Source organism: Trichomycterus rosablanca, chromosome 21, assembly GCF_030014385.1.
Source record: "Trichomycterus rosablanca isolate fTriRos1 chromosome 21, fTriRos1.hap1, whole genome shotgun sequence".
In the NCBI taxonomy this organism is placed as follows: Eukaryota; Metazoa; Chordata; class Actinopteri; order Siluriformes; family Trichomycteridae; genus Trichomycterus; species Trichomycterus rosablanca.
In genome coordinates, this window is record NC_086008.1 from 7,152,394 (window position 1) to 7,174,766 (window position 22,373).

A 22,373-nucleotide genomic window follows, 5' to 3' on the forward strand; every position below is an offset into this window, starting at 1 on the left:
TATGCACATTATACCGTGTATCAATATGAAACTCACTGTATCAGGCTACACACAGAACAGAGAAGAGCTACTAAATATTGGGCTAAATTAGAATTTTACCAAAGGCAAGACTACTAAATCAAACCCAACGTACAGGATATTGTGTGTATATTAAGACAGCCCTTCATTTTTGCGAAAAGCAATGTCACCTCTGATCTGTGTGCAGTCCAATACAGTGAGTTTTTATATATTGTAATTAAATATTTCATGTTGACAAGTTGCATTCAGTCAGTAAATCAGTCCTAATTTTTTAGGGATTTATTTTGTTGAAAGTTTCAACCCTAATTAATCTGTTTATTCTGCTCCCAAACATATTTGATCTGTTTTACTTGCTTCTATTTACTTATCATCACTGACATGCATTTTTACTATGTATTAATTAACCTCAATTATGTTGAGGATGCATATTATTTAAACCGTTGATTGACCAGTCAGGACTGATTGCAGTTAAAATGTCAAGAGGTCGGCAAATTTCTGACAGTGTTGCATTTAGAACCCAGGCATTGCAGCGCTGTTCACAGTCAGGCAGCGATTTAAAAGTTGCTGTCACTTAGCTGTAGTGCAAGTGCACCATGAACACCATGAACAGTCTGCACAAATTGGTTATAACATCCCTTTTTGTAAAGTCCAGCTTCTGCACCTGTAATAGCAGGTAGAAGGAATTGAATAGTTTTGTGGTAATATTGCTGCCATTCAGTTACTGTGGTGTAAATAATAAATTAGTCTGGGTTTTTTTGTAACAGTCTAAACGAGTCATCAAGTGCCTTAGAAATGGATGCATAGTGTGCTGCTTGTTGTGTCTATTTAGGGTGTCTTTTTATTAAACTAATTTCTGTAAAGAGTATGATAAATATACAAAAGTAAAAAAATCAGTAGAGGGCAAATACATGTTTATGGCACTGTATGTTTATAGCTGTAGGTGAAATACGTACCTAAAAGAAACGTCAGGTTTTATTTACTGTATTCAGAATGACCATGATAGCTAAATGAAATTAATAAGATGAGTCTTCAGAATATGTTAACTGTCTAATATTGATATTTACATAAATAAAAGATTTGATCAGTGGCATGTTAGCATAGCCTTTGGTAAATGCAGATATAACAGTCATGTTGATTCACACTAGAAAATGTTCTCTGTCAAAACCTTTATGAGAAATATCTAACTGAACAAATGCAGCTTTCATTGTTTCTCTTTTTCCTTTCAAATAAAAAGCTACAATAAAAATACTTTTTTTTTCAAAAAGACATTTAAATAATAAATAATATTCTTGGCATTAGTGAACATCAGACAGAAATTTTAGCTACTAAGAATTCTTTGATACACTCTTTCTATAATCACATGTTTTTACAATGAACAAGCGAATCATAGCAACAAAAATGAAAATTAGAATAAAAATGAAAGCACCTTTACAGCTTTTAAAATATTACAGCTATTACAATCACACATATATTTTAATGAGCAATCCCAAAGTTAGAAGTCCTGTTTGAATTTCATGATTTATTTTCCGTTATGAGCAGATGGTGCTGCTGAATCGTGTTCAGGCCTGGATCCTCCCTGAGGCCTCGAAGGCCCAAACGTAGTGCTAGAACTGGGAGCGGAAGTGCTGAAGCTGTTCTGTACAACAGAGGGGTAGAAGTGCACATCTACGGCTATGGAGGTCATGCCCATGGTCACGCAGTGGGACAGCATGAGGGGACAGGAATTGTGGGAGAGGCTGATGCTGTGGTGCACGGGTGTGGAGGAGGATTCACTGGTTTGCAGAGTGAGTGAGGAGCGGAGGCTCTCCTGAGGACCCACAGTGTTGACAGGGGTTGGTGAAGGGGGATCTTGGCACTGCCCCAAATCGGGGCTTCTCCAGTCTTCCATGCACTGAAGCTGGATGTCGGATGGGTGGGGTGGGGTGATTTTGCCATCCTCAAATGAGGTCTCCAACTGGGAGAGATTATAGCATTAGGATTGTTTTCAGCATAGTGATGTGAATACAGCTGTTGTATGATGTAATGTTGTAAAAGGGGAGCTACATTTGGCCAAGAGTTTAATTAATGTACTTACTATTTATTATACTATTTACATTTTTTAATAAAACAGAAGAAAAGGGTATTACCTCAATGCTAATACAGACATTCTTAATTCCAATTTGTTAGCTGTGTCTGCGCTTTCACACAGTAGTTACCAATCAGAAATAGTAGAACTGATATATGCTTATAGGATATGTGATGCCAGCTACTGCATCCTTTCACAGCTAAACAGACTTAAAAGAAAATACTAACTGATTAAAGTGCAGCAGCCACACCAACGTTAGAACTTATTGTATGTGTGTAGTTTGTCAGTACTTGAACTGTCCACTCTAAATTACAACTATATGTGAGTGAACACAATAGATGCCCATATGTTTGTGAATACCTGACCCTAAGATAGTTGTACATCCACCCCCATTTGTGGCTAAAACATTCTCTACACTTCTCACATTATTTTAAAGTGTGTCTAGGAATTTGAGCCCATGTTATATAGCTGATTTTATCCTTTTGTTAAAAAAGGGTGATGCTGAAATGTTATGTGTTAATGACTTAACAAGAATGTGATGTACTGTGATAGACCGATAGATTAAGCATTTATTTCCACCACGTATGCCTTCCAAGCATTATTGTTATTTCCATTTAACAGTTTTTTCTCATAAGACACACCAGTTTGGTTATCTGGGCTTTGGTTGAGTCTCCATTTGTTTTTCTTCTTTGCCGTCTAAGCTACTCTCAAAGGTCTTTGCCAGCACCAAAGTTCAAAGAGATCAATATTCTCCTGGACCACTTATTATTGTTTATCTTTCACATTTATAAAAAAAATAAAAAAAACACAGACAAGACCATAGTCTGGATGATTCTGTTCTTTGTTTGTAGAGACAAATATTTAAATCTGAAGGTCTTTTCAATTCATTCATTTATATTCCGCCACGTGCCAGTCTGTGTCATATTTCCTGTCTGCTGTGTCATTTGCATTTGCTGTAATCCAAGTAAGCAAAAACTGTCCACCACTTCGACAACATCTCCATCAATGGTAAAGTCAGTGGTCTGTCTTGATTTGCCGTGTTCATATTGAGTTGATGTTCTATCTTTCCACTCGGTTCTTTAACTTTCCTTATAAGGGCCTTCAGATCTTTCTGATTTTCTGCTCTGAAAGTCATCTGCATATCAAAGGGTTATTTGTGTTTCTTTTACCAATTTTGAATAATTGATTATCTTCCTCCTGTCCTGCTTCTCTTATTATATGTTCAGCATACAGGTTGAACAGGAATGGTGACAGAATACAGCCTTTGCCAATGTGGAACCAGACTTTTTGTCCATTAAGGTCTAGATATTCCAGGTTTTGATTCTAATTTTGTTTTTGCATCTTTGAATTATTTTTTCTCACTTGTCAACATAGCCAACCAGGCATCCAGAAGACTTTGAACTTGTCATACATAACAAGTTCAGTGAGAACCATTTTCTGATTCTATACTGACATTCTATACAGTCATTCTGGCACCTCAGCTAAGACCTTTTGCCATAGGAGACCAAAATACTGCTAAACATTAATAACCCAAAAGGAAGATGACATGTTGACATAATGCAAGTTTAATCATGTATTTAGAAGTAATGACTTCCTCATTTTTCCATGCAGATCAAGGATCCACCAACACACATAAATTTACCCATGACTCACCTGCTCCTCGGTCAAATCTCGGTCAGGGTGTGTTTCCACTATGACTGGGAAGTCTCGGGTTGGCTGCACTTCCTCTGGTGCATCCTCATAAGACGGCTCCATTAGCAAAGTGGATGGGCTGGATGCTGGGCGTTGGGCTCTGGTCTCAGATGTGTTTGGACTTTGCTCAATAACAGCAACCATGTTGTCATCCTCAAAAGCTCTACATGTAAACCAGAGTAAGAGTAAGAAACTACAACATAAACACAATTCTAGCTAGTTGGCATTACTATTATTGTCACGTGAATTAGGCTTCCCTATAGTATCAACCAGACTCACTTATTATCATACGTCCTTTCAATGGCAAGACGTTCCCCAGGCCTGCCGATCGGGCCTCTGATAGCTGTGGAATAAAACATTTAGTGATATTAAAATGCTTTCCTATGCAAAAGGAAAGACCAGTAAGTCTGTGCAAGTATTATGAGTGGATGATCTTCATGGTTTTGTTGCTGTCTAACCTGCTCGTCCCGTTGTTATGGCTGCAGGGTCATTTTTCCGAAACAAAGAGTAAAAACTCATGGTGATAAAAATGAAAGCTAAGGAAACTCCAACCCCTACAACAATAGGAATGTCATGCTCTTCAATTACTGGTAGCCAACCTTGTGACTTCCTTTTCTCTCTAAAGGACACACATAGTGGGAAAGCAACTCAATTTTTTAAAGAGAAAAAAAACCTATAAGAAAAGAAACCTATGATGGCTTGTAATCCACTACCTGGCATTGTTGTCTGTGGTCCTCATGGGGGCTTTAGATGTGTTTTTCTTCAATGTTTCAACTACTTCTGTATTATTCGTCTGTGAAGCCTTGGTGGCATCAAGTGGCTCAGTGGGTTGACTCCAGCTCAGATTGACTTCCTTATCAGTCGTGTTGGTACTACTGTTCATACTGTTCATATTATAATTTGTGAACCCAGTGACCTGGGTGAGTTGACCAAGGCCCTGAACTATTGAACTAGGAGATAGATGGTCCTGCAGGGAGCTTGCGTGCTGGTTTGAAAGGCGACTAGTTTTCCTGAGGAACTGGGTGTGTACAGACCATGACTCAGCTTGTAGGCTTGGATGCAGGGTCGGATGATCTGGATGCTGAATGATTGGGGTAGGAGCAGTAATATATGAGTGACTTTGTTGTGCATTTGTTTGAAGCTTGGAGTGGAAGGCAACAGGCAATAGTTCTGATGATTTTCGGACATCGTTTTTCTGTCTGTCCACAAAATTTATTACATCATGATTATTGAAGGGTGTATTGGCTACATTTGGGGTAGCATCACTGATAGAATGTCTTGGTGAGTCTCTCAAGTAAACATCTACAGATGGGAAAAACATTTTTAATGTTAAAACATAAAATAAAACATTAAAGCAGTAATTGTCGTTTTTATAGACTGGCCAAGTGATATTACCTTTATATGATTTTAAATTGTAATTTGCAGGATTTGTAGGTTCTTCTAAATTAATTTCTGGGACCTAAAAGTCATTAAAAATTAAAACAATATAATTAACATGTGATATGCATGTCATTTTTGTAATTAGTTTAGTGTTAGAATAATGGTTTCTATTAGTCTTTGTTTCATAAAACATAGTGCAGTTTTAGTTTGACTACTTTTAGTTTAGTTTAGCATATTTATAGCATCCTTACCATGAGCATAAGATACTTACTGCTCCACTGAATGTCTAACCATTTTACTTGATTTATGGTTATATAATAAAGCCAAAATTCAATTTGTACTGTTATTATTAAAGATAATCAATCAACAGTCTGCACGTTCTCGCTCAACCCTGGTCAAGAAAGGTAACCAAATTTAGCATGGATACTTAGGTGCAACCACTAAACCGCTGTGGGATCACAGATGACAAAAAAGTACCACACTATGGGTTACCATGCAGTAGAAAAGGAGCATTTGTGAGCAGTATAGAAGGCAGGATGAAGTTATGTTGGCATGTCATAAATGGTTAAAGAGATGTAAGCATGCAAGCTGTTGTTTCTCAGGCAGTTTTTCTAAGTCATAAGATACATTTGAATGTATGGTGTTTGTTTGTGTTCTACAGACTTAAAAGTTAATGAAAGAAAATATGCTTGAGTACCCTATTTATTCAGAACTATTTTATGATTAACTGTAATAAGAAAAAAAAAGAGGTTGTAATGGGATAAACACAACACACATTAAGACGTTACTCACTGTAGATAATATATCTTCTTCATGATCACCTTCATGTTAGAGGGTTTAAGCAAACAGATTAAGTTAAAGGTCATTACTAAAAATAACAATTTAGATTCTATATGTGACTATGTTTTCTATATTATAGATTTTTTCTTACCAGTGAACACTGTTATAATGGTCTTTTTACTATCCCGACCCATGTCATTTTCAGCAGTGCAGTAATACTCTCCTGAATCTGACTGGTGGGCATTGGAGATGTGAAGCGTCTTGTTATCTGTAAAAGAAGACATTACTAAAGCCTCTAAAACAACCAAAGTATTCATGATTTAAACATATTGCCTATTTACAGTATAAGATAACACTATTTTTTATGTACTCTCATCGTAAATTGTATTGGGTTAATTTGTCATGACAGAAGTCAAAAGCTCAGATACAAGTATAAGCTTTTTGGTGACTTTGTAGCATTAGTAAGTATACTAAAAGTATACTAAAATAATATCTCCAATCAAGCTGGAGTAAAAACTTTTCCACAGCACTTAGTCCATCATAATAACCAAATTAATAATCTTAGCACATTTAAGAAAAATAATCTTATGAATAAAATATAAATCTGTAGACATTTCTTTAGTCAAATCAAAATCCTAAAGCTACCATGAACTAAAAGTAAATACACATTTAAAAGAAAAGAAAGATTCTATTATAAAGATTTTTAGATTATGTTACCATCAATGTATATGTGGGGTAAAAGTGAGAGTGCTGTCTGAAGGCCACTTTTCCCCCATGTGTACTTTATTGGTAGATTTCCAACAGCTCGGCACGGTACATTAATAGTGGCTCCCTTTGATACGTTCACTGATCCCGAAAACAATATAATGACTGGTTTTGCTGAAAGACATTTTAGGGTATGACTCATGAAAACATATTCAAACAACCTGAATGATTCTGCAAAGATTCTGCATTTTTATTTGTCTAGACATGCATTTACCAGCTATACGCAAGGTAGTGGTTTTCTGGTCCTGTCCCACAGAATTGGAAGCTGCACATGTGTAAACACCTTCATCATATGTTCTCACTGAAGAGATGTAAAGTGTTGCATTTCTTACCCTAAAACAAAGCAACATCATGATCAGCATTCAGATTTATTTTATAACCACATATTTATAGAACTCTATGTGTAAAGCATACCCCATTATAACTTTCCCTCCTGTTCTTGCAGACTGGCCCTGCTTGGACCACTCGACTGAAGGAATAGGGTGTCCTGACACCTGGCACTGAATCACCACCTCCGCTCCCACTGTGGAAAGTACTGCCAGGGGCAAGATAGTCACGGATGGAGGAGCTGTCAGGATAAGTGAACCAAAACCACAAACAATGTGTCAAAAACCATGTATGATAGAGCCTGGTAATGTAATAAGCCTAAAATCAAAGGGTAAAATTACTTTATAGGAAATGACACACTTACAAATTGACTCACACCTAGGAGAAACTTAAAAGAGCAAATCCAGAACATGAAATCCAGAGGAAGGTGAAACTCACAAACAGTGACTGGAGGTGAGGTCTCCTGGAGGCTGGTGCTATGCTGTACCCATTATACTAGCTGCCTCACGTGTGTCCCCTTTATTTTATAATTATGTTTATTTATTTTTACAACTAATCCCTGAAACAAATGGCACAATGGTGTAACTGGTAGTGCAGTTCAGCAACGTCGGTTTTTGGGACCTAGATTTAATTCACACCTCCTAGCATTGTGCAAATGTACTACACATTTTACCTTTTGACACTGTGACTTTTTTTCCAAATACTAGTTTCAGTCCACCTCCCAAAATCATACAAAAGGTGGATTTGCTGCACCAAATTGCTCCTAGGTGTGTGATAGTGATGTGAGAAAGAGAGAGAGCGTGAATGATCTATGCCCTAATTTAATAACATAATAGAACATACCCAGGACATCCAGAAAGATTTTTCTAGAAGATACAGCTCTTTGTAGGAAGGTATTAGATGCTTGACAAAAATAAGATCCTCTGTCTGTTTCTTGTACACTGAAATGATACATTATAAAGTTAACAAAATAATCTACACACAAATGTATGTATTTGCCTTAGCTGGTCGCCTCTGTTGTTGCATACAATGATTGTTGTCAAACAATTTCAGATCAATTAAAAACATGATGTTACACAAGGGAAACAACACATTTTGTGAGACATTATTTTATTTATTTTTATTTACAAAAATATCACTGCTTTTAAAAGTGGTTGAACTACATTGTCTGCTTGTGATGAAATGAAATGCTTAATTCATCATTCAATTCATCATCCATCTGTCTATAAAGCATTATTGCAAGTTTTTAAAGATCATCTAGGTGCTTTTTTTAAACAGTTTTTTGTTTGTTTGTTTGTTTTTTGCCTTCCTCTCATAAATAGCATAAAAAATAGCAAAAGATGTCTCAAGTTATTCAATGTTTGTTTTTATTATTTTCTTCTGGTCTTTAATCTTTGGTGGCTTCCTGGGTAAGTTTGAGAAATTTTACCTGACCTGCCACAGTTCCTCCATTTTAACATAATGACTCTCAGTGGGATTCAGCCCACCACCTCTGAGATGCGGGTTCAAATCTCTGTGGTGCTACTGGCCGGCCAAGCATCTTCACAAGCATGATTGATGGCTGAAGCCCTGCAATAGATTGGCAAATACAGGGAATTCCCGCTCTGCCTTTAGTGTTTCTCGGTAGAACTGGACCCACCACCAGCCTGACAAGGATCAAGTGCTTGATGAAAATCAATTGAGAAAGGTTACCAAGGGGACAAAAGCTTTTCACAGTAGTTACATATGTGTTTAACATCTTTGTTTGTTAAATTAATAAAATATTGTTTTCCTAAGTTTTCTTTGTGTAATATTAATGTTTTGTTTATTCGTCATACATCATTTAGTGACATAAATATGCAATAACTAGTACACTCGAAAAAAATCAATTACTTATTTACAGCAATGTACATTTAAACAATGTTATTAAGCACCTGTGGAAGTGCAGGTCTCCACTGGGCTGCATGATGAAGTGAGGTCTGTACCGGAGAAGGCGGTTGTTTCTAAACCAGGACACAAGTGCAGCAGGTCGACTGTGTGGAGGTCTGCAGGACAGAGTTACTGAGTCACCTTTCCTCACTGTCTTATTCACTGGCTGAAGAACAAAGGTCCAGTCCATGACTATGAGACAAATACAACAGCAAACTTTTAAACATTTAGCTTTAGCTTGTAAACCATACCATACAACTTAAGATAATAAAGATACATGAAAGTACATGAAAAAAACTGTCCAAATACTTTAGAATAGCAGCTTAAGATAAAGCATAGTATTGTTGATATAACAACATGTGGAAAGACATGAGGATACCTGCAGGAAGAAGGTAGGCAAGTTGTGATCTCAGTCTCTCCTTGTCGTTGGTAGCTTCACAGTAATAAAAGCCCTCATCCTCTGGCAAAACTTTCCTAAGTGACATTTGAAAGAAAATCATGTCTGAAGCTGTCAGATTTTTATTAATACAACTAAGATATTAAATGCCAGGAATAAATATTATTTCCTGGGGCTCTTGGGGGATAGGGTGGGGGTAAAGTTTTCATGCACTTTAAGTAACTGATGATCTCCTACTGAAACACAAGTAGCTGTCCATCATCCTGAACATCCCAGCGAGATGTATTGTGTAAGATTTGGTCATCTTTAAACCACCGCAGTTTGGGAGTAGGATAACCATGGACTACACAATGCAGAGCTGCCTCCATTTCCACAGGAACTGTAATATTCTCAGGGTCCTGTATGATCTCAAGACCTGCACCAAGCCCTGAGGAAGGTAAAACAGCATGCTTAAGCAAATGTTTCTCAAAAAATCAAAAAGTAGTGGTTTTGTTTAATGACTACATTTAGAGAGAAAAAACAACCACATACCACCTACTGTTAGGATAGCAACAGCACTCTCTTTGCTCATGTTTAGTAAAGAATTATGGGTAACACAGACATAACGCCCTTGGTCTGCTTTGGTGATGCTGACCAGGTGCAGGGTGCCTGTGGTCTTTCTCTGGTTTCCTCCTCCATACTGGCCCTATCAAATAAACCATGCACACAGAGATGACTTAGACATTTGTACTTGTACATTTCATTCAGATTGGGACAGGCAAAAAAAATAAACACAGCCGTACAACCGACTGGCTGCCCTGGATCACTCAGTTGCAATTTTATAATACATTAAACATTAGCAGATATTTGCTCGTGTGATGTTTTTAAATGCTCCTGCTATGTGTATAATAAAACTTTAAAAAAAAATGAAATTCAGTGAAACAATGTTGAAATGTGAGCAGTCTTTGTACTTTAGGAATGTATTCAATCGTTATATTTTCTCTGTCTTGAGCTTTCCTTCAATTTACCTGGTGTTGGACTCCAGACACATTTCAAATGTGACTAAGAAAAAGGTTACTAATAAAGGCTGAGTAAAGTAGTGTTAGGCGGTTCTGGTACTGGTGTAATGATTAAAAGGTTGCTAGTTTAAGTCCCACCACTGTCCAATTGGCACCATTGGGCCCCTGAGCAAGTCTCTTAGCCTTCATTTGTTCGCATTACATTTATTCACAATTGTAAGTTGCTTTGGATAAAAACTACTAAATACCATAAATATAAATAAATAAAAGTTCTGATTTACCAAGCAATTTGCTGAAAGCTCCACACTGACACCCAGTGTATTAAAGACAAATGACAGTTTTGGACACCAGTAATACTGAAAAGCCTATGGATACATGGAACTATTGTGCTTCTGGTATGACCATCATTCAGAACACATTTATAAAAGCTTTAGTACCTGAATTTGAGTTCCTCTGGTAAAGGCTCTGTTGTTCTTAAGCCATGAGATTTGTGCAGGAGGAGAGCTGTCTCCTGAGACACACTGGAAAAACACATCCTGACTCAAATCCACTCTCTGAGACTGAGGACTGAAGAACACATTCTCTAGATCTGCAAAAGACATAAACCAAAATTTGCTTTTTTAATATACGTTTATACATTCTGTTTAAATAGCAGAATCAGTTTTGGCATTTCAATACAGAGTTACTGCAATAGACCACAACAAACCGTTTCCTTTGTTTGATTTGTGTTCTGCTTAATTCATGTTTTGTGAATACGAGGAATTTCCTCTGTGTTTCACATTTTGCCTTCTGGCTGTTGAATCTTAAAGCTTAAATCATACCACATTAAATTAGCTGGCAATGACTGCATACCCCCAAACAATCATAAATTAAAGCAAAACCGCATTGCTTTGTCACAAGCATAACAGTACATGAGTACTAGATATAAGCTAGTCAAACATTCACTAAAATCAAGGGTATGTGTCTCTTTTATCCTTAATCGTCTAAATAGTAGTGGGTGTGTTGGGGGTTTGACTACAGGGCAACAGTCGCCCTTAGGACCTAGTTTGATCCTTGCGTAATTACTCTTTGTATTATTTGGGTTTCCTCCAGGTACTTTGGTTTGATTCCACCTTTCAAAAACATTTTTATGGACTGGGTGCTCAAAATTTGCCTTTTCATTGGCCGTCTCAACAGTGGTTGGCAAGTGTAATAGACCACTGAACCACCCAAGTGTCCCTTGTAGCATGTAGTTTTCTTCAAGTCCTATTTTTTCCAGTTTACTTTTAATCATTTTAGTATTTTGTAAAATAACAAGACATAATTGATTTTTGAGAAGGCTAGATTGGTCTGCAAACATGGCCAGCATGGTTTTAATCCACCCAACACACCAAACCATACTGTAGCTAAATTTCACCTAACGCCTTATTTTCCAGTAAATACCTTCTGTACTAAAGCACTGTATTTAACTAAAAACCTTGACAATGCTTATTCTGCCACTCCAGATGTTAGTACATACATACATGCTTTGCTGACTGTGGCAATGCTTCTAATTTGAGTTTTCCCTCCTTCGGCACTGCAGATGTATCTTCCCTGGTGCTCCTCCTTTAACTGAGTAAAAACCAGAGAGCCATTGGCCATTTGATGAACTCCAGACGCTAGTCCTCCATCCTCTTTCCTCCATGTAACTGGTATTGCTCCCTGATGACTGGAGTCATACGCTGCACAGTGCAGCATCAACGGCCTGTTCAGAACTCCAACAGCATCTGCAGGCTGGTTTAAGAATACTAAAGCAAAAGGGAAAATGTAAACAAAAATAATAAAAATTAGGAAAAGGAAAGTGTTTTGCTGACCTTAACAAAGATATGTAAACAAACTATTTGGATCTATGGCCCCATGTTGTATATATCTTTAAAGCATCTGAAAAACTATGGGATGTATATAGAGACTTAAAGTTTACAATCAATACTTTTACCCATACTGGCCATTTTGCCACTTTTTGTTTTCATGTATGCTTAAATTTATTATTAATCCATAGTTATATATAAAGTGTCAAGATCACAACATCCAAAAATAATTAAAATATTAAAATATATTAGGTTATACTGTATATACAATTATATAATATGTAACATTATTATTTTATATTATATTACTTGTAATACTAAAATGGTCAATCATCAAATGACAAAAATACACCTTGCTGTTCATTCTATATGTTGGAACTTCTCTTCGTCAGGGTGAAATCACATCCTACTTTTAAGTTAACAGGTAGTTTAATGCCTGCTGTTGCTAGGTTACGGTTGGAGCAGCATCATGATTTGGCAAGCAAATGAAAAATTAGCATAGGACACATTCGGTTATCAGAGCCTTTATCATTACAAAAGAAATCAAACCCTCAACAAATACAATGACCATTAAACAAAAGTGCTGACCAGTTAATACAATGCACATACTTTGGTTTTAGATTATATCAATCATGTGTGTCCATTTTTCTTTAAAGTAAAGGCTTCACAGGAAATCTGCATAATACATAAGCAGATGTAAATAGGCAGAGACAGTTCTACCATCCGTAAAAAATCTAACACTTATAAAAAATTATATTAATAATACGTCAGAACTCTAAAGCAAGCTTTCAAAAGTAATCACATCATTTTATTGTAAAAATGTGTCAGTATGTATAATTAATATGTATACTGATATTATCAGACTTACCAACTTCAGATTGAGAGGGAGCGATCCTGATAGAATAGGAAAAAAGAAGGAGCCAGACTGGACAGGACATTTGGACAGAGATGTGAAGAGGAGGGACCATACTATCCCTGTCCCTCTGTGCTTTTCAGATGAATATACTCATCCATAGCATAGATCCTGAGCAACATTCGTGCACTAAAACACACAAGAGCCTGATAGTAAACATGTGTCATCTTATTTGTTCTATAATTCTTGTGAACACCATCCATTAATATAGGAGAGACACCTCACCAACTTTAAACAGTTGTGAGAAGTACTTTTCATTTAAGTACTAATATTCTTTATTTAAGATATCTGAATACCTTTAAAGCAAATCTGTCTGTTTTATGCCTAAAGCCAGAATGCATTGTATGTACATTTAACATTGATATATTCAATAAACATGCAATAAATAGCAAATACTTTTAAACAATATTTTGTAGAGCTTTTAAAACTGACCATCAAGCTTTAGAGTTATTCTTAAACTTTATATGTATCACTATCTCATTTTTCCGTAGGTGCCACTATAGGAAAAAATCCACACCACTAGCCTCTCCTTTCTGTCTCTCTCGTTACCCATTTTGATGTTGATATGATACTGGCACCATTATCACAACCCATGCTTTGTACGCTACACATCTCTTTAGTGCCTTCAATGGACTAGCCACTTTAGGGCACGCAGCAGAAGCCCCTCCACTCACTGATTGAGACATGAAAAGAGCAGAACTGCTTTGTACCCAGAGGATCAGTTAAGAAACGCTTGCTGTCTGATCGTGTGGGCTTTCACAGCCGTATCCATGTAAGGTGCTCACAGACTTGATATTTTCCTAATTTGTCCAGTGCCAAAGAAGTGTGCTGCTTGCTTTAAAAATCACTGAAGTGACCTAATATGACCCCCAATTGTTGCCCATGTTTTTACTATATAATAAGGCTTACAGTTAGTGCATCTTAAATGAGTTTAACCCCCCCCACTCACACACACACACACACACACACACATACAAGGAAATTTATATATTTATATTTATATATTTTTTGTTAAGGTTGCCAGATTGCTTGCAAATTGCTTACTTAATTTACAAAACCCTGTTTTAATCTTAATTTCTATGCATTTACGTGTCAATGTTGTGCCCAGATTGTCATGTTGTATATGCCATAAATGTCGACGTTTGACTGTATAATAAAGTAAGTATGTTTCTGAGGTAAAACTGAAGTCTGATGTTCTGAACTTCTTACAGTCAATCAGTATTAGGGCACTAATCTTTGTGATGGTTGACAGCAGTGTCATGAATGAGTACTTGAGAACCATGACTCATCTGGCATAAAGCAGAGACAGCGGGTGGGTGAGTTAATGGGACTTAATGCCAAGAGCCGGGGGTGTGTGTTTGTTTGGCTTTAACAACACCCCATTAAATGAGTAAGCTGTTAACAGTTCATTAATGTTCTAATTAATTTCTCAGTACAATTTAGCACTAAAAAGCAAGTCTCTCAAAAAGGCACCATTATTCAATTAGCTTTGACTACTTTGTCAATTGAGTTTTATAATCTCAGTAGGGCGGTAATGTAATTGTCAAGCCAATTTTAAATATCTAGTAAGAATTTTTTGGCTGAGTTGATGGGTATGTTGTGACAGAACTCTTCATAAGTTCTGAATTACATTTAATATTAGTCATTGTATCTGTTCATTTTGGAGATAATCCAATCCAAAGAAAAGGAAAACAGGTCAAGCATAAAAGGCCTTAATGTCTAAATGTTAAAGAGCCTGGCAGTGACACACCCTAAACTGCTAAGTAATTGTAAAATAACAGAATTACTTTTTTTTAGCCCCACTACAAAAAACACATGCACAGTTTTCTATGAAAGTAAAAAGTTAAAATCATTGACACATGATAAGCCAGTCATGCCAACTTGTCCTAATTCGTTGGATATTGGTGGCTCAACTGTTTTTCTCTTAGAGACTTAGATACCTAAATTTCTACTGAATACTGAATGAGAGCAAAATTTTGCATGTATTGCAAGCAGTGTTAGGACTTAGAAATTTTGAACTCTAGCTACAAATGTTTAATTACAATTAATTACATATAATTTATATGTATACATATAAAACACTGAACCCTTTTTCACAGTTTAGCAGTAAGATATTGCTCATGTTCATTCGTCTTAATGAATCACTTTTGATCATGGTTGCACCACCCAGAAACTATGAACACCAGACAGATACAGCTTGAACAGGATGCCAACAGACGATATTAAGCAAACGTATGCTATTAAAAGAATTTATGAAAAGTTGAGTGCCATAGGAGAAACAAATTTAGTTCTTTACAGAACCTTCATATTAACAGTTTTTCATTTTTGTTAGTTACACAGTTTACTAATTAATTTTGACCAAAATTTTGGTGGAAAAAAAAGGCACTTTAAAAATGTGCTAATATCAGTACAGTTTATAACAAGACCCATGGACTTATATCATGCAATTGTAACTCACACACTCACCTGTCAAATTACGAGTACTGTACACCTGTACTGCTCACTCATGTAAAGAATCAATCAGCTAATCATGTGGTAGCAGCAGCACAGTGAATAAATACAGATATAATATGAACATCTTAAGAACTTTAGTTAATCTAAAATCTATTAGAATAGGAAAAATGTGATCCAGGTGACATATTATACGTGGCAATTCTGCAGGGAAGAATCAGCGCACACACTGGAAACCATTTAGTGCTGTTGCTGACCATGTGAATCCTTTTACGGCTACAATTTCCCACCCTACAAAGGCTACACCCAGCTCTATAATGTGCCATACAACAAATCACAAATCATCCCAAGCTGATATTGTAAGCATGGCAGTTAGTTTTTCGCACTTCTTTGGCCTCTACAGTCACCAAATGTAAATCTAATAGAGCATTTTAGGAATGTGGTAGAATTCAAGATCTGACTTATTACATGACACAGTGGTGATGTCCAAAGAATATTTACAACACCTCAGAGGCCAAATAATAGAGGCTGTTCAACGTAAAAAAGGGTCATATCAAGTATTAGTATGATGTTTCTAATAAAGTGGCCAGTTAGTGAACGTCATAGCATAAGTCATCAACAAATCCTTTAAGACTTTTTACATATGCAATCTTTAAATATAACATGTTCTGATTAATGGCTAACTTTAAACATCAATGAAAATAAAAATATATTTTTGCAAATGTGCTTTAATTATGTGGTCTTTATCACAGTTTTAAACATTATGACAAGTTATGAGAAAAGAAAGAAGAAAAGAAAATAGTACTGGATGGTGTATACCTACCTGTGAAAGAGAGCGTGCCTGGCATCAGTGCATCATTTCTACAAGCAAGCTCGTTCTGCATTCACTTGTCTCAAGTGCGTAGGGTTAGATCTCAGTGAGCGACACACACACACACCCACACACAACACAAGAGAGATGTGTTCATCTCACAGCCTGGAGAGGCTCAAAGGCTTAGAACAATATGAGGGGACTAAAGCAGCTCTCTGCATGTGTTCAGGCCTAATTTCCACACAGCAATAAACGACGAGCCCATAAATGAAACACAGACGACAGCAATTGGATTTGTTTTGAATAATAACAATATTCATCCACTGTGCTACAAATATCATTATTACATAAACTAACATTTATTGTAGGTATTATGTCACACTTCCAACACTGACTCCTTACAAGTACTATATAAGTACCAGACAGGCACCTGCATTTCTTGCCATGTGTTTTCCAGTCTTAAGCATTATAGGGGACATGAAGAGGTGCCAATATATCCCGAAACAGGTGCATGCTCTGTACCACACCCTTAACTCCATTTACCAATGAAAAGAGAAAGCCAGAAATTCTACATCTTCCTATTGTCTAAAATAAAGAATTCCTGATATGCCCAAAGCAGTCTTGTGTTGATGACACATATGGGTAGAGTGAAAATATTGATCAGACATCTTAAATGACATCACATTCATCCAAATGGGTTAAAAAGGGAGATGAAAGTTTGATATTTAATATTAGGATTCCCTTATATCCCTCCTTAAATCAAACTTTGAAAATACATTATATGGCAAAAGTATTGGGATACCCCAAGTATATGCTTCAGCCAAAACAATTGCTTACAGGTGTAATAAAACAATAATATAAAAGAAACTACAGTATATATGCTTCCAACTTTCCTTTTCCTGTTCCAGCATGACTGTGCACCTTGTAATTATTCAACAGAAATGTGATTTTAGATTTTATAATCACACAGGGCCAAAACAATAAAATGTACAACGCTCAGTGTTAAACATCTGTATCGCTGAATGTCTTTAGTCATACTTTCTTACACACTCCAGAACACAAACATGATCATTGATGCCAGCATGCATGTGTTTTTCATTCTTTGCAAATGTAAATAGACTTATTTTCTCTCAAGCAATTCAGCACAATCAAATGTAAATTTAATAGCCGCATTTCTAATCCATGCAAGACTGCAATTTTAATTAAATGAACAAAGACCTGTTCTGCCTGCTAATGTGATATCTGCAGTGTGCAACATCAAACACACAAACTCGCCAAAAGAGAAGCATTTCATGTTGCTACAGCAATTATCTGTGTGATGCTACCACTGCACGTGTGGAGAAAAAATGAGAACACAGAACCGTCAAATTCCCATTCACAAAAAATGGGACAGCATTTATTTACTAGCTTAAAAATCCTAACATGCGACACTGCTAACACTGTTATTTGTAGTTAAAAGCAGCAAATACAGATAAATGACAAATGACAGAAATAATCTAAATAAATAAGTGCAAAAGCATAATGAGACCAGATGTATTACAGACAGGTGTATCACAAAATGCAGTGAAACAATTAGGCCTAACATTCTAGCATTAATATAAAATATAAATATATCATATACTATTCAGCAATAAATTTATGTATTGGCCAAGTTGACCTTAATATTTGAAAAGAAAAACAAAATAAGTACTGTTGGTGCATCGGTAAATTAAACTTGCCTGCCATCTCTGGGACTCAGGGGTTGAATCCCCACTGGTGCTCTTCGCTGATCAGGCATCTACATTCAGACATTACTAGCTATGTCTAAGGGGATGGCCATATGTGTGGGGGACATCCAGAGAATGGTACAAATCTAAATACCTGACCCAGGGACAGTGGTAGCCTAGTGGGTAGAGCTTTGGGCTATCAACCGGAAGATTGGGGGTTGAAATCCAGGCTCTGCTAAGCAGCCACTGCTGGGTCCTTGAGCAAGACCCTTAACCCTGTCTGCTCCAGGGGCGCCGTAAGGTGGCTGACCCTGCGCTCTGACCCCAGCTTCCTAACAAGCTGGGATATGCGAAGAAAGAATTTCATTGTACTGTACTCCTGTATATGTATATGTGACAAATAAAGTATATCTTCTTCTACTTCTTCTTCTTCCTTCAGTGATAGGTGAAAGGACGTTTGCTGGCAAGGCATGCATCCACCTGTCCCCATAAAGGAAAAGACTATTTTAAAACAATAAAAACATGTACAGTGTATCACAAAAGTGAGTACACCCCTCACATTTCTGCAGATATTTAAGTATATCTTTTCATGGGACAACACTGACAAAATGACACTTTGACACAATGAAAAGTAGTCTGTGTGCAGCTTATATAACAGTGTAAATTTATTCTTCCCTCAAAATAACTCAATATACAGCCATTAATGTCTAAACCACCGGCAACAAAAGTGAGTACACCCCTAAGAGACTACACCCCTAAATGTCCAAATTGAGCACTGCTTGTCATTTTCCCTCCAAAATGTCATGTGATTTGTTAGTGTTACTAGGTCTCAGGTGTGCATAGGGAGCAGGTGTGTTCAATTTAGTAGTACAGCTCTCACACTCTCTCATACTGGTCACTGAAAGTTCCAACATGGCACCTCATGGCAAAGAACTCTCTGAGGATCTTAAAAGACGAATTGTTGCGCTACATGAAGATGGCCAAGGCTACAAGAAGATTGCCAACACCCTGAAACTGAGCTGCAGCACAGTGGCCAAGATCATCCAGCGTTTTAAAAGAGCAGGGTCCACTCAGAACAGACCTCGCGTTGGTCGTCCAAAGAAGCTGAGTGCACGTGCTCAGCATCACATCCAACTGCTGTCTTTGAAAGATAGGCGCAGGAGTGCTGTAAGCATTGCTGCAGAGATTGAAAAGGTGGGGGGTCAGCCTGTCAGTGCTCAGACCATACGCCGCACACTACATCAAATTGGTCTGCATGGCTGTCACCCCAGAAGGAAGCCTCTTCTGAAGTCTCTACACAAGAAAGCCTGCAAACAGTTTGCTGAAGACATGTCAACAAAGGACATGGATTACTGGAACCATGTCCTATGGTCTGATGAGACCAAGATTAATTTGTTTGGTTCAGATGGTCTCAAGCATGTGTGGCGGCAATCAGGTGAGGAGTACAAAGATAAGTGTGTCATGCCTACAGTCAAGCATGGTGGTGGGAATGCCATGGTCTGGGGCTGCATGAGTGCAGCAGGTGTTGGGGAGTTACATTTCATTGAGGGACACATGAACTCCAATATGTACTGTGAAATACTGAAGCAGAGCATGATCCCCTCCCTCCGGAAACTGGGTCGCAGGGCAGTGTTCCAGCATGATAATGACCCCAAACACACCTCTAAGACGACCACTGCTTTATTGAAGAGGCTGAGGGTAAAGGTGATGGACTGGCCAAGCATGTCTCCAGACCTAAACCCAATAGAACATCTTTGGGGCATCCTCAAGCGGAAGGTGGAGGAGCGCAAAGTCTCGAATATCCGCCAGCTCCGTGATGTCGTCATGGAGGAGTGGAAAAGCATTCCAGTGGCAACCTGTGAAGCTCTGGTAAACTCCATGCCCAGGAGAGTTAAGGCAGTTCTGGGAAATAATGGTGGCCACACAAAATATTGACACTTCAGGAACTTTCACTAAGGGGTGTACTCACTTTTGTTGCCGGTGGTTTAGACATTAATGGCTGTATATTGAGTTATTTTGAGGGAAGAATAAATGTACACTGTTATATAAGCTGCACACAGACTACTTTTCATTGTGTCAAAGTGTCATTTTGTCAGTGTTGTCCCATGAAAAGATATACTTAAATATCTGCAGAAATGTGAGGGGTGTACTCACTTTTGTGATACACTGTATATGCAAATGTAAATGATGTATATTTTATTACTGATGACAATTCACAGGGCAAAAGTGCATTTACAGGGCAAAAGTGAAAATATCACATTGGAACAGAAGACAAGAGCCATAATAGTACAGTGATCCAATTGTTAAGGCTCAAATTTATTTGCTGGAAGATTATAACCACCACTATAAACTAACACCAACTTAGGTAAAATCTTCAAGTAACATAAAGTTTTGTAAAACCTTACAGTTTTAGAGACCTGTCAAATTTATACCATGGTACATTGAAGCTGTTGTGGCTAATTGACTGTCCAACACCTCATTTGTATTTTCTTACCTTTTATTTGTCACCTACCTACAGTTCTAGATTATAATACTTACTATAATGCATCTTAGTCATGAAATTTTCTGAGTAGTGGCATTGTTTACAAGATGGTATGGTGAAGAGCACTGCTGACTGCTGATTTACAATAAGCTCTTCTACAAAATCACTGCTGGATCGTAGGAGCTACAAGGGCTAGCTACATAAAGAGAACCTTATGTAATAATTCCAAAGAAAAAATATCTTAATAACATGAAAAAATAAGTCTACAGTCTACAGTCATAAACAGTCATAATGGGCCAAAACCTTACGTTCAGGGTACATACTGTAACTAGAAGAAAATGAAATTGCTTATAATAGTACAAGACAAAAGAAAACTGGCTTGAAAAGATGATGTGGCAGAGTCATGAACATCAGGCAAACAAAGTGCTTGTTCCAACATGCGGTGTGTTTCAACACTGATACCTGCAAAAACAGCATGAAAAAAAATGTTTCTAAAGATAAAATAACTGGTTATATTGTAATAAACCATCCTAGTATTTTAGAATAGTAAAAGATTTTACCATTATGAATCCATTCATTCCAGGCATGTAACTGGTCACTGTCATGTTCTACCCTGGCTTCAGAAAATTCATGATCTGCAGTTCACAAAACCAAAATAAGCCTAGTAGCACAGTGCATGTTTTCATTAGACCCACAGCTTTGAAAAAGACATCAACTTAACACTTTCATTTGCATGCCAAGTCCTTGATTTAAAAATCAGGAGTACAATGACAAGAGCATGGAATTATGTAATTGTAAAGATTATTGCCCACCTTTTGAGTGATCCAGGAGTTTTCTCAGGTCGTGCAATGCTTGGGTAAGGTTTTCCAAGCGATGGTGCAGGTACGCATTTTCCCCTCTCAGTTTTTTAATTGTATCCTGTAAATCATATGTCAGAGTGGGTTGTGCTATAAAGTAAACTGTCAGAACTGTGACAGCTAATTGTGTACAGAACATTTTGCTCTATAACAATTTAAACAAGCAACAACAGGCTTTTATAAACCTATGTGAAACACTAGCCAAATGTCTGTTGGTGTCTATTTATTAGGAGCTACTAATGAAGCAGGTCAATGTTTATGCCCTGAAACGGTTGCCTTTTTGGACTGGGACCATACATGCATTTATAAATCAATTTACATTTCATGCACCATTAATTTACCTTAGCACAATTTCAGCTACAATCAGTCTGACACTAATGAACAATGGAAAGTAGATGTTTATAAACTGTGAAATAATCTAAAGCATGCCTATTAATTCCCTTATTTCCCTAAGTCAAAGCAGACAGGCACACAGACGCATAATTGTAACAGGTTTTGCAGGTTTTCAGCTACAGTTTTTTTCTGTGTAAGCACATTATAATAGTGGATGTGTTCAAATAATAGGTTGTAATTCCTAAAATACAGTAGAACTTGCTTTTAAATATTTTTTTAGTTACCCTAAAGCAATAGACGTAAATGTGTGCACATACAGAATTTTCCATATTTCCCCAAGACAATAAACCAATACATGATTGGTATTTGTACACCTGATACATACATACAAGTACAACACTCACTATCATGAGTCGCCCAAACAAACATGTCGCCCCACTCACAGTAACACCGAGAGAATAAACATTACTGCAGACATAACCTTACTGTTGGGACAAATTCAGGTATGAAAGTTAATAAATTATTTTTGTTAGTTTCTATATTCTACTAAGAAAACTGGTTATATTTGTTACTAGTGATGTTATATGTTGTTTTCACCGACTCCTCAACCTAGCTAAGGATTTCATTTATGGTGCAGTTTAGTGCGTTTTTATTTATAAAGAAA

General features: G+C 37.0%; 1 protein-coding gene and 1 long non-coding RNA gene across 2 annotated transcripts; both read right to left on the reverse strand.

Moving 5' to 3' along the window:
- Positions 1-1,313: 1,313 nt before the first annotated feature.
- Positions 1,314-8,048, reverse strand: LOC134335307 (uncharacterized). Its single transcript, XM_063017832.1, has 12 exons — positions 7,871-8,048; positions 7,115-7,268; positions 6,915-7,033; positions 6,653-6,814; positions 6,087-6,203; positions 5,948-5,976; positions 5,171-5,234; positions 4,489-5,077; positions 4,234-4,394; positions 4,055-4,118; positions 3,737-3,938; positions 1,314-1,972 (listed from the first exon to the last, which is right to left on the reverse strand). The coding sequence occupies exons 1-12, from the start codon at positions 7,980-7,982 to the stop codon at positions 1,538-1,540; spliced, it is 2,208 nt and encodes a 735-aa protein (XP_062873902.1). The 5' UTR covers positions 7,983-8,048; the 3' UTR covers positions 1,314-1,537.
- A 12,284-nt stretch (positions 8,049-20,332) lies between these two features.
- On the reverse strand, positions 20,333-21,416 carry LOC134335637 (uncharacterized). The gene is made up of 3 exons (XR_010015632.1): positions 21,332-21,416; positions 21,080-21,154; positions 20,333-20,981 (listed from the first exon to the last, which is right to left on the reverse strand). It is a non-coding gene; the product is annotated as an uncharacterized LOC134335637 (long non-coding RNA).
- Between the last annotated feature and the right edge of the window lie 957 nt (positions 21,417-22,373).

Excerpts from the sequence above, each read along its gene's own strand:
- LOC134335307 (XM_063017832.1), bottom strand. The coding sequence starts at position 7,982 with ATGTATCATTTCAGTGTACAAGAAACAGACAGAGGATCTTATTTTTGT. Across the intron at positions 6,204-6,652 it reads ACCCCACATATACATTGATG|ATAACAAGACGCTTCACATC; the intron begins GTAACATAATCT and ends CTTCTTTTACAG. Across the intron at positions 5,977-6,086 it reads CATTATAACAGTGTTCACTG|GTGATCATGAAGAAGATATA; the intron begins GTAAGAAAAAAT and ends TCTAACATGAAG.